The 13,221-nt window shown below is 37.2% G+C and overlaps 1 protein-coding gene across 14 annotated transcripts in view; it reads right to left on the reverse strand.

Moving 5' to 3' along the window:
- Positions 1–13,221, reverse strand: part of Dlg1 (discs large MAGUK scaffold protein 1) — a 197,447-nt gene that overhangs the window by 170,788 nt on the left and 13,438 nt on the right. For all 14 annotated transcript variants that reach the window (XM_057764321.1, XM_057764320.1, XM_057764319.1 and 11 more), the window contains exon 4: positions 7,100–7,266. In XM_057764321.1, the coding sequence (XP_057620304.1) occupies positions 7,100–7,266 (167 nt within the window). The remainder of the gene's footprint in view (positions 1–7,099; positions 7,267–13,221) is intronic.

Here is a 13,221-nt window from a genome sequence, read left to right on the forward strand (position 1 = left end):
CTTGTAACAGAGTTAGTTCTTTAATATATTTTAAAGTCAACATCTAGAAGGCTAAATTTAAACTTTAGTCGTTCACATGTGCTTGTAAATGTCCTGACTCCAAAATTTTCTAGTTAAAATAAATGCTATGATGTTGTGGGACATTATTTTAGCTAGGCAAAAGGTGTGTTACATTTGTTTATGCCGCATTTGTTTAACAATGTAAAGTTGTGTGTTTAATTATGTAAAGATGTGTTGCATTTGTTTCACCTTGTCTGCCCAAGGCACTTGATTGGTCTAATAAAAACCTGAATGACCAATAGCTACGCAGGAGAGGGATAGGCAGGGCTAGAAGGCAGAATAAAGAGAAGAAGAAATCTAGGCTTGAGAAGAGGAGGAGAGAACAAGAGATGGGCCCAGGCCAGAAGCCAGGCAACTGCCAGTAAGACAGGAGAAGTCGTAAAAGTTAAGATTTACAGAAGGAAAGAAAGGTAAAAAGCCTTGAGGCAAAAGGTAAATAAAGAGAAACAGGTTAATTTAAAAGAGCTAGCCAGAAAACAGTCTAAGTTAGGTGGAACATTCAAAACCAGTCATGATTTGAGAGTTGGTTGGTGGACCAAAAGAAAAAGCCTAGTATACTAATATGAAAAAGAGATTATCTCCCCACATCACTTAGATAATTTTCCTGCTAGGATGAACTCTAAAGGGCTGGAAAAGTGAAGTTATAGATAACAAGCACAATAAAATAATAATACTGAAAAAAAAGACTATGTGCTCTTTCAGACAACTAACCTCACCCCCCCCCTTTTTTTTTTGGTTTCTCAAAACAGGGTTTCTCTGTGTAGCCTTGACTGTCCTGGAACTCAATCTAATCTGTAAACCAGGCTGATCTTGAACTCACAAAGATCCGCCTGCCTCTGCCTCCCAAGTGCTGGAATTACAGTCCTGCACCACCACCACCGCCTACCTACCTGCTGTTTTCTTTTTAACAACATACTTTATGGCATATAACCTGCTTTATTCAATATAAACATATACTCTGACAATGGAAATATGTTTTAATAATATATTAAATTGAAACAATTAAATTCAACCATAAATTGAAACAATGATACACTGAAAAATGCAGCGTGTGACCGCATGGCTGATGGGCAGGGGTGGCAAGCTGCCACTGCCTAAATTCAAGAGAGAAGTCTTGCAGGCAGGGCTACAGTTCAGTCATAGCGAATTTTCCCAGGCTGAACGTGGGAAAAGACCAAAATTCAAAATCTGAAGTATGCTTTGTACTGAACTCTATCACTTTCACACTATCATAAACTCAAATATAATAAGTCAAATCAAGTTGAGAACCATCTATAGAATATATACAGAATTTATATTTATCTTAGCATATATGTATTTATATTTACATATAGTATATAAAATACATAAATATATTAAAATATATAAATACACAGCTTAAATAGCTACAGTAAAATGTTTTACCTTAAAACTTTTGTTTTGTATGTTTATGTGTACATACAAGCAAACATGAACACAGCGCCACAGCACACGTGCAGGTGAGTGGACAACCTGTGAAGTCAGCTCTTTCCATCTACCATGTGAGTCCTCAGAAGCCACCTTTATCCTTCAAGCCATGTCACTGACACAGCATGCTCTTTTGTTTCCTTGTCTGAGACAGGGTTTCTCTACATAGCCCTGGCTGTTCTGGAACTCACTTTGTACACCAGACTGGCCTTGAACTCAAGAGATTTACCTGCCTATGTAATAGGAACAAAAGCATGCACCACCACTGTTCAGCCAGTATGATGTTTTTAAACCAGTTCCTTACTGGTAACTATTTAGACTTCTTCCTGTCTCCTATTGATTAATATTACATAGATTACTGCATTGGGCACATCTTTAATTATTTTATGAGAAAATAAATCCTGGAACACTGGTCACATAATTATATACAATTGTCTCTCAATTATTATCCTCCTCTACCAACCATGTAAGTTTCTGTGTACTCATTTAGCTCATCTTTAACAAGCTAATCATTTGAAAATAATCCCTTGTCAGTTTAAATTTGCGTTTAATGTGAGGTTTGCTGTTCTGTATTTTTTTTCTATAAACTACTCATTCACATGCTTTGGTCACTTTCCTATTGAAGTCTGGTTATAGTTTGTGTTCTTAGGTTGAAATGGTCACTAAAGAAAACTAGTCCTAATATGTTATGTGAAATTATTTTTTTGTTTTTGTTTGCTGGTTGGTTGATTTTTTTTTTTTTTTAATGTTTTGGGAGAAGGGCTCACCTACTACATAGCAAAAGCTGGCCTCAAACTCAAAATACTCCTGTCTTAATATCTAGAATACCAGGATCAGAGGCAAGCATCACCACACCCAGCAACGATACAACAGTTCTATAATTAAAATCTAATCTTAGTTGAAAAAAATTCTACAGTCAGCATTCTTGACTTCGAAGATCCCACATAGGGCTCCACACTAGGCAAGTGCTTTATCATCAAGGTACATCCCCAGACTTTCTTTTCCAACTCAGATTAGGGACAGAACCCAAGGTCTCACATTTGCTAGCACTTAGCTATATGGCCAAGTCTACACTTGTTTTTTACAGTTTATTTTGAAGCCGGATTCTAGTTCCTCAGCTGACCTTAAACTCATGATCACCCTGAGCCTAAGTCTCTGATTTGCAGTGGTTTTTTGTGTTGCAGCTCTTAGAAAAGGTATCCTTTAACCAGATGTGGTGCATGCCATTAATCCCACCCTCGGGAGGCAGAGGCAGGCGGCTCTCTGAGTTCAAGACCAGTTTGGTCTACAGAGTTAGTTCCAGGACAGCCAGGGTTACACAGAGAAAACCTGTCTTGAAAAACCAAAATAGAAAAAAGAAAAGGCTTCTTTTATCCTAAAGACATAGAAAAACTTGTTCTAATGGTCTTGTTTTTTAATCCTTTGGCTCTTTCAGCCACTTAAAATGTGATACCAGGAACAGAACAGTACATTCTTTAGGCAATTTCTCCCACTTCATCTTCCTTTTATTAAAGTCATATACTCTCTCAAAGTAATTATTTTTATTAAAACAAAACGCCTCTTTTAAAAAAAATGAATAAAAATACAAGGGAAAAAGGAGGAGCTAGCAATGTAGGTCAACAGTAAAATGCCTTGCACCAAAGCAAGCCACCTACAATTGATCATCAGCACTCTTGTGAGGATGGAGGGAAACCTTTGTCCCCAAAACAGTTTTAAAAAACATTATGCTAAACATCTCCCCAGGGATATACATGTTCAAAGTAACAGAGAGACATAAAAAAAAGTCACTAAGAAAATAAGACATCATTTTAAAAATAAATAATATTGAACTTAATTTTACTATATTAGGAAAAAAGGTAACATCATAAGGTTAACTAAAAAAGATTTGGCAAGATGTATACCAGTTACCAAGTGTAAGTAAATAAATAAAACAAAGAAAACTGGATAAATGCCTTAAAATGCAAAGATTTACATCATTAAGAGAAAACAGAAACTGACAGAAACCGATTAATCTCAAACAATCTTCATAAAAGCAAACACTGTAAAAAAAAAAAAAAAAAGGTAGGATCACACTGCATGTCATTTCTGTCGGAAAAAGGTTGCCTATCCGAGATTTAGTATATGAGTATAATAATAATTTAAATCTTGTTTAAAGTAAAATAACCTTAGGATTTTCAAGTTATCTTTCACTTTGTAATTAAATAAAAGTGATTTTTGCATTTGTTTGATTTGGGTCAGTGTGCTCCAAAGTCTTTTCAGCCACAAACATGACTCAAACAAGAGATCAAGTCAGTGATCACTTAGTCAAGCCTCCCATCCAAAAGCAGCAAGAATGAATGGTAAGAGGGGAACTAAATCTCCAAACATTTCAGAGTTCTCATAACTACCTGTCAGTGTGTTTTAAACTTCTTACATTTTCAGACTAACATCTGTCAAGTAATTTGCTACAAAAACAGTAGTTCCTAATAACAGACCTTACTCAAGTTTGACATATACATTTCCCCATAAAAAATCATCTAGAAATTGATGGACAGATCCCAATGTTCCTTGTAAGAGTCCATCCATGAATGGGTATGAATTTCCCACAGGAAATACCATGTCCTATCCTTTCTCACATATTTTCCAAACTATTCACATCTAATATTTCTTATTTAAAATTTCTCACTCTTCTGTTTGCTTGAGCCGTCAGCATGTCTAGATAATTTAAGCGGCAAAGAAACCAGAGCTGTACATAGCATTCTAGGTATAAGTATTTCACATATTTACAAAATATATATGTTTTTAAAGTATCTTTTCCTCAGGGTTGGTGATAAACTTAAGGGGTCTACTGCATGTCAGGCATGTACTCTACACTAACTATAACTTTTAATCTCCAATATAATGTTGATGAAACTCAATACATTTGTGCTGGCTAGTCTTATGTCAACTTCTCACACAAACTAGTTATCTGAAAGGAGGGAACCATATTTGAGAAAATGCCTCCATAAGATCTTGCTGTAGGGTATTTTCTTAGTGATTGATGGGAGGAGGGCCCAACCAATTGTGGGTGGTTCCACCCCTGGGCTGGTGGTCCTGGGTTCTCTTAAGAAAGCAGGCGAAACAAGCCATGGGAAACAAGCCTCCAGATTCCTGCCCTGTTTGAGTTTCTGCCCTGACTTCCATCGGTGATAAACAGTGATATGCTAGTGTAAGCCAAAAAACCCCTGTCCTCCCCAACTTGCTTTATGGTTATGGTGCTTCATCACAGCAACAGTAACCCTAATGAAGACAACTTTGTTGACCTCTCTTATCGAAACCTATATGGAGATAAACTTGCACCTCACAAAGAGTTCATTTTTTAACTTAATGAATATTCATTCCCATTGGTTGTATTGTATCAGACATTTTAAAATAACCTATAAAAGAGAGGCTGGAGATGGCTCTGTGGTTAGAATTGCTTGTTCTTGCCAAGGACTGGGATTCAGTTCCCAGCACCAATATGGTGGGTGATTCACAACTACCCATAACTCCAGTTCCAGACCTTCTTCTGATGTCCTCAGGCACTGGGTATGTGAGTGGTACATACATACATGCAAGCAGAGAATTCATACACATAAAGTAAGTAAACTTAAAAATAATTTTTTAAAAAATTTATAAAAACTAAGAAATCTATGCTTTATAATAGCAGGTATTATAAATCAAACAATAGAAAAAACAGGTAAACATGAAAAAGTCAATGTTCTTAAACCTTAACATTTTTAAAAAACAAGTCTTTTAACCTAGGACTAAGACAATAAACATGAAATAGAAAAGTGTAATTGGCTAGGTTTATCTGTGCTGCTAAACATCTGAGAATAATTTATGTAAAAGAGAAGCACATTCGCTACAGTTCTGGAGGCTACAAAGCCTAGACTCTAGGCATATGATGTAGTGTCCCTGGCTTCACTTTCACAGGCAGAGGGCAAACCTAAATTTCGTCATAAGGCTTCTTTTATAAGGGCCTTACTCCCACTCATGAGGAACAAACCCTCATGACCTAACCACATCTCTCCCCCCTCCCCACTTCTAGGCTAGAGACTGAATCCAGGGTCTCAGGCATGCTAGGCAACTTATTCTTGAAGGAAAACATTTATTTGAATCACAGCAATAACTACAAACTTTTTTTTGGTTTGTTTGTTTTTTTATTTTTCGAGACAGGGTTTCTCTGTAGCTTTGGTGCCCGTCCCGGAACTAGCTCTTGTAGACCAGGCTGGCCTCGAACTCCCAGAGATCCGCCTGCCTCTGCCTCCCGAGTGCTGGGATTAAAGGTGTGTGCCACCACCGCCTGGCAACTACAAACATTTTTAAAACTGCATTTGAAATAGACCACAGGATGAACTATTATTAAGGCAAATGATATATCAACCAAAACAGGAGATGGTAAAGGAAATTATCCAGAAAAATGTAATTCTAAAGAAGAGCAAAGAAAGCACAAATACAATCAAAGAGAAATGTGTAAGATTTACTAAAGTGAATTATTAATTCAATGTTAAGAAATTTGATAACCAAAGGCGGATTTGCTCAAAACTAGCCAAGTAAGTTGGGTCCATTACTTTCTTTCAGATTTCTTTTTTTTAGCTTTAAAACATAGGGGAGGAATTGTGCTCATTCACATTGCTCTAAAATGCTAGTTATGCAACAACATATTAAGTAAAACAAAGTTAAACCTGACTGCTTCATCACAATGTGCTCCACCGCTGCTACCCACCACCACTTTTCTGACTTATTACTCATCAAACAGAAGCTGATTCACTTTTTCAGGCACAGTCTAGTACTAACCAGAAGGAACTAGAATCAAATTTAGGGACAAGCACTTTTAAATGACTAACGCTTCTCAGGCAGAATCATCATTACAAAATGCTGCACCACATCCAACTCTACTAGCAACAATACAGCACAAACGATAAAAGAACACTACCAATTACCAAGACAGTTATTAAAATTCAAACAAGTAGGCAGTTTTAACTACAGAAAAATGTAAAAACCAATGCTGACTGGAAGGACTGCTAGTCTTCAGTTGAATTCTAATACAATTCTTCAAGCCAATAAAAAAAAATTCTATTATTAAGGGCTCAGAGCCACAATTGTAGTCTTTCTCTAGGCAAAAAGACCAAAGCAAAATCATCTTTTCAAACTACAATGGCCACGTTAATAATTACAGAAATGGAGCATTCTGAGGTCTACCATGTAAGACACTTTCTAATATCCTAAAACAACTATTTCCGACCTCAACAAGTTACAAACTTTAAGGCAGAATCAAGAGATTCTCTACATTTTAAGAATACATTTTCATTCTATTCTATTATCTCATTATGTCCACAAAATATTCATCTTTTGTTTGGATGTTCACCTTAATAGACCTGGAAGGAGGTGGGAGGTCCTTGGACTCCCCACAGGGCAGGGAACCCTGACTGCTCTTAGGGCTGATGAGAGAGGGGGAGTGGATTGGGGGACGGGGAGGGATATGGGAGGCGGTGGTGGGGAAGAGACAGAAATCTTTAATAAGTAAACAAATTAATAAAAAAAATTAACAAATTGATCACTAAAAATTGACTCTGTAAAAGCTGTATCTTACCTCTACAGGAGGGCTAAGGCTGCTGGGCAATGTTTCTGAAGTCACAGTAGTGCTTGGAAGGCTGGCAATCTCCCAAGTATTCACAGGCTGAATTGGTTCAGACTGCTTTGAATGATCTACACATTTTGGATTATCAAGTAAGGTCACTTCATAAAATTCTTGAATATCTAGAGATAAAGAAAATGAAAATTTCAAAAGCATTTTTATCTCCTAAACTATGCAATGCTAAAACAACATAATTCAAAGGCAACTTCTTACTCTTATTAGAAAAATAAGACATACTTTTTTGCTGTTGTTGCTTTTTTTTTTTTTTTTTTGGAGACAGGGTTTCTCTGTGTAACAATCCTGGTTGTCCTGGAACTCACTCTACAGACCAGGCTGGCTTTGAACTCCAAAATCTGCCTGTCTCTGCCTCCCAAGTACTGGGATTAAAGGCTTACCCACAGCTCAACCACAACCATATACTTTGAACATTAGATCATTTCCTCATTTCATTATGTCACAATTACATCAAAATCTGCAGGATACTGTGTAAAGTCATAAGTATTTTACATATTAAAAGTCAGCATTTTGGAGACGGCTCACAGTTTAGAGTGCCCAGTGGTTAAGAGTGCTCAGTGTTCTTGCAGAGGACCTCAGTTGGGTTTCCAGCACCCACATCAGAGAGGTCACTATTGCCTAAAACTCCACCTCCAAAATAACCCAATGCCCTTTTGTGGTCTCTGAAGGCACCTGCACGTCCATGTACATACCCCTACACACAACACACACATTCACAAGGTATTAAAAACTTAAGGCCCCATGCATGGGAAAGGAGCGCACAAGCCCACCTTAGCTGCAAATCCACAGGCAGTTGACAAATGCTGGGAGAGGCAATTTTTTTTTGAGGGAAGCCCATACCCATGCACATAAAAGCAGCACTAATTAGGCTCAGCAGGTCATTTAAACAAACTGTACTGGACATGAAAGTGGGAGGTAGATAAGGGGGAAGAGTCTAGGGGAGTTGAAGGGGAAATTATAGGGCAGATATGATCAAAATACACTGTATACATACATGTATGAAATTTGCAAACATATTTTTAAAAAGTCCTACGTTAAAATTCTAACCTTTAGCAATTTGCTACATGAATGAGAAAATTACTACTCTTTTGATTTGTCTCACTGAAAACTATTTAAGAACTGAGCATAATAAAGTGCCAAGGATGCTAGCATACAATAATAATAAACAGTGATTAGTATTGTAATTACAAATTGTTCAGATCAATCATTACTAATGTTTTACATCTTTATCATTAGTCTTCAGACCAGGAATATAAATCTTCAAGTATACCACCAAAATGAATATATGTATAATTATTTTTATTATATATATTTTTTTTTCTTTTTTTCTTTTCCAAGACAGAGTTTCTCTGTAGCTTTGGAACCTGTCCTGGAACTAGTTCTTGTATACCAGGCTGGCCTCGAATTCACAGAGATCCGCCTGCCTCTGCCTCCCGAGTGCTGGGATTATAGGCATGCGCCACAACAGCCCAACATGAATATATTTTTTTTAAAGTTAAGAAAAACCAAAGAACGAGGACATCTCCAATTCTTCTAGTCTATATATCCAAGAGGAAGTGAAAAACAACCACAAAACCCTGAAACTAAATGTTTATTTAGAATAGCACAGCATAATTTAAAAGATGAAATTATTTTGTTCCCAGTTGAAATTATGTGAATTTACTATATAATAGCCACTGTTAATATTAATATTATTAGTATATTATATGTATTAATATCATTATACAATATAATAATATTAGCAGTGGCTATTCACTTAGTAACACTGAGCGACAATTACATAATGTTTAGATTTTGCACTGTGAGTTCTTTAGTCATTTGCTGTTATAATTTAGAATTCCTTAAAGAGAGGGAATTATTTAACAGCCAATATGGTCATTATCCTGTATAAATCATCAATAATGACTATTAATAACATTTAATGTAACTTTCACTTCTTGTTTCTTACTATTTTGAAAGTATCATTAGGCCCTTTAAAAACATCACATAGAACAATGAGACAGACAGCTCAGCAAGGTAGGAGTGCTTGTCATCAAGCCTGAGAGTTCAATCTCCAGGACCTACACACTGGAGGGAAAGAACTGACTGCCACAAGTTGTCCTCAGATTTCCACACTCAAACTGTGGCACGTGTATACCCACACACAATTATAATAAATAAAATGTAATAAAATTTTTTTGAAAGCCCACATCTCACAAGGCAACAGGAACAATGCAATTCTATCTTAAGTTTTAATAACTAGCACGATTTTAAAAATCAAAGTACTAGTTAAAAAATAACATTAGTACACTAATGATAAAATCGACCCATCTCACCAGCTGTTAAAATTATTACTAGGCTGGAAAGATGGACACAAGGCTAAGATGGCTCTAGTAGAGGACAGTCCTTAACCCCAGTTACAGAGGATCTAGCATCCATCACCTTATGGCCTCTTCACAGCCCAGGCAAATACATACAGGCTGATAAAACACTCTTATAAATAAAATGAAAACAGTAAGTCCTTAAAAAAATATTGCCAGATGCCGGGCAATGGTGGCTCACGCCTTTAATCGCAGCACTTGGGAGCCAGAGGCAGGTGAACCTCTGTGAGTTCAAGACCAGCCTGGTCTACAGAGTGAGTTCTAGAACATCCAGGGCTACACAGAGAGATCCTGTTTTGAAAACAAAACAGAAATAGAAAGCAAGTATAAAGAGGATATGAAGAAATCAGAACCCTTCTTCACTCATGAGAGTGTAAAATGGTGAAACGGCTACTGAAAGTGGAAGGGTGGCTTCTCAAAGTGTAAAACACAGAACTGCCGTGCAATCCAGCAATCCCACAGCCTGGCGTACAGAGCAAAGCAGAAAGGAGAGGAAGAGAGGAGGGGCTGAACTGTATTAACAGATCTGTACACCAATGGTCACTACAGAAAAGAAGCTGAGAGGTGATAATTCAACTACCCTCCAAAACTGACGAAATAAAATACAGTATGAATGTACAAAAAATATCATTTACTTTTGAAAAGGAATTAAATTCTTAAAGCATTCTATATAGATGGATAAATCCTAAGTGAAATAAGTCAGACATGAAAGGACAAATACATTTCATTTACATCAAGTATCCAGAATATCAAATTCAGACACAAAAAGTAAAATCACTAAGAGTAGAGGGGAGAGAGGTGGAGGAGAATTACTACATTTTAACAGGCATGTGGCACGATCTAGATATTTCTGTTTGTTGTTGAGACATAATTATTACTCAAAAGAGAACTTCTGTTTGAGTTGAAAATAATTAAAAATTAGGGTGCTAAATTTTATATTGTATATACTTTACCACAATAAAAACATCAGAAGAGTTCTAGAATAAAGAATGTTAGGAGTTTGGTAATGAGGAGTAAGGCTATGAAATGCTCTCTTTACAGACACAGCACAGCTGTGGCAAACACGAACTCACAACAGAGGCAGGTGCCTACATAGTGCTTATACAAGGCTAGCCCATAAACAGTCACAGATGGGGAAGGGGATCATGGAGCTCCACCTTGATGAGCTAATGGCCACAGAGGGGCTGCTGGGAGAAGTCACTGTCTTTGACAACATAGCCACTGGTAAATTACCCATGCTCTAGTGGAAAACTTCACATCCATGCCCATGTGAGTGACCCTGGTTGAAAGTGGTGGGCCACAAGGCAAAATAACCATCAGTAGCTCATAACCATCTGTAATACCATACCTAAGGATCTGATGCCCTCTCTGGACTCTGTGGGCACCTGGCATGCATATGGTACATAAACATGCAGGCAAAATACCCATACATGTAAAAATAATAAATTATAAACTATTTATATATATTATATATATAAATATATATATTTTTAACTCAACGACAGAAATGTCTTTGAGAAAACTGAAGGGAAAGGTAGGGGTGTAACTCAGCGACAGAGTACTTGCCTAGCATATACAAAGCGAGCCCTCATTTAATTAATGTGAGTGTATGTAGATATACATAAACAGTTTAACTTGTCATACATTTAGAAGTTATTTTAACACAGAGTAAATTGCTGTATTTTAAAATACAAACTTATTATCTTCATCCATCTTTTTTAAATTAGTAAACTTGTGTTTACAGAAAACTCGAATAGAAAGTAGTTTCCGTATCTTCACCTTCTCATTCCCATTTAACATCTCATGTTAGTATGCTACATTTGTTAAAACTGACAAGCTATTAGTTCGTTGTCGTTATCTGAAGACCATAGTTTGCATGAGGATTCAGTTTGTGTTGTGCACTGACTGATTTTATATGCACATGTGCTGTTCTGACCTATGGATCCGTCGTTGTGACACCATAAGAACAGACGGCCTTAAAAATCCTGTGTGCCCAGCTATTCAATTTCCTCTATTCCTCAAATTCTGAAAACTGCTGATCTTCTGGTTACCTCTCTAGTTTTAGGAATCTTCCTACATTACACTGACAGAACATTTGCATGAGCAGTTCATGACAGAAGCCTTAAATGCATCCCTCCTTTTTCACCAAATAACTAAGTTTTAGGATTTTATCTCAAAGTACTTAGTCTATGGAGACTGGCTTTGCTCCCTTGCCGGTACATGTTAAGTTTTATCTTTTACTGCTAATGCTCATTATTGTATGGTTCTACTGTACTTTACCTGCTTACCTATTCAAGAACATCCTGACTCCTTCTAACTTTTACAATATCAATTATCAATAAAGCTACTATAGATTTTTTGCAGGGTGTTTTGTTATTTTCTTCATGCCACACTCTTACCACAGAGCTACATCCCAACACCTTGATTTTAATGTGTGTGTGTGTTGTTTTAAGGAAACTCATGGTCTCCAAGGTGTTCAAGTCCATAGTCACTGGGCTGTGTTTCTGAGCTTGTTGTAGAACACTGATGGGTATAGAAATGTGTTGGCAGAAACTATTTACATTATGGTGGACAGGAACCCAAGAAAAGGAAGCTATGTTTAGGTTTTTAACTCGTCTGGGCTGAAACTCGTCAAGAAGCATAAGTAACTGTTGGGTAATCTGGTGTTAATAGTTTAAAGAAACTGCCCAAATGGCCTCTGACGCGGTTGTGTTGTTCTACATTCCTACTGGCAGTGTGTTACTGCCATCAAGAAGTCATATTGGTGCTTTGGATTTTAAGCATTTTCAAAGCCATGTGGCATTATCTAGGTTTCTGTTTGCTTGGTTTTGAGACAGAATTTTGTTCTGTATCCCAGGCTGGGGTTGGCATGAACTTTTTTTTTTTTTTTTTTTTTTTTTTTTTTGGTATTCTGAGACAGGGTTTCTCTGTGCAGCCCTGGCTACCTTAAACTCACTCTGAAGACCAAGCTGACCTCAAACTCAGAGATCTGCCTGCCTCAGATGTGTGCCACTACTACCAGGCAACAAGCTGGCTTGAACTTTTACACTATGACTATGACTCAGTGTAGTCATTTTCATTGGCAGTGCCCTATGGTACTTGAAGTTAGATAGATAATTACTTGCTATTTCTGACTACTTTAGTAAGATATCTGTATCTTCTGCTTACTTTCAGTGGATTTTTTTGTCAAATCCTACATGGTTTTGGTGGACTTGGGTGCCAGTTCTCTGTCAGATAAATGTTTCACAAATATTTTCTTACTGGCTATCACTTGTCAGTATTCTGTTCCACCAAATAAAATACTTTTTCATAGATCAGGAAGGTCCTCTGTTATGTTAAATTATTGCATATTCCTAGGTCTGTGTTTTGTTGTAATAAAAGCGGCAGGGCTGCGTCCCCGGCACCCGGCCGCCCGCATGGCTTATGCCCCGAAATAATTACACGGAAACTGTATTCTTTTGAACCCTGCCTGGCCCATTAGTTCCAGCCTCTTATTGGCTAGCTCTTACATACTGATCTAACCCATTTCTAATATTCTGTGTAGCCCACGAGCTGGCTTACCAGGAAAGATCTTAACCTGCGTCTGTCTGGAGAGAGAGAATCATGGCGACTCCCTGACTCGGCTTCTTTCTCCCAGCATCCTGTTCTGTCTACTCCGCCTACCTAATTTTCTGTCCTATTAAAGGGCTAAGGCAGTTTCTT

Source organism: Chionomys nivalis, chromosome 3 (genome assembly GCF_950005125.1).
Source record: "Chionomys nivalis chromosome 3, mChiNiv1.1, whole genome shotgun sequence".
Taxonomy (NCBI): Eukaryota; Metazoa; Chordata; class Mammalia; order Rodentia; family Cricetidae; genus Chionomys; species Chionomys nivalis.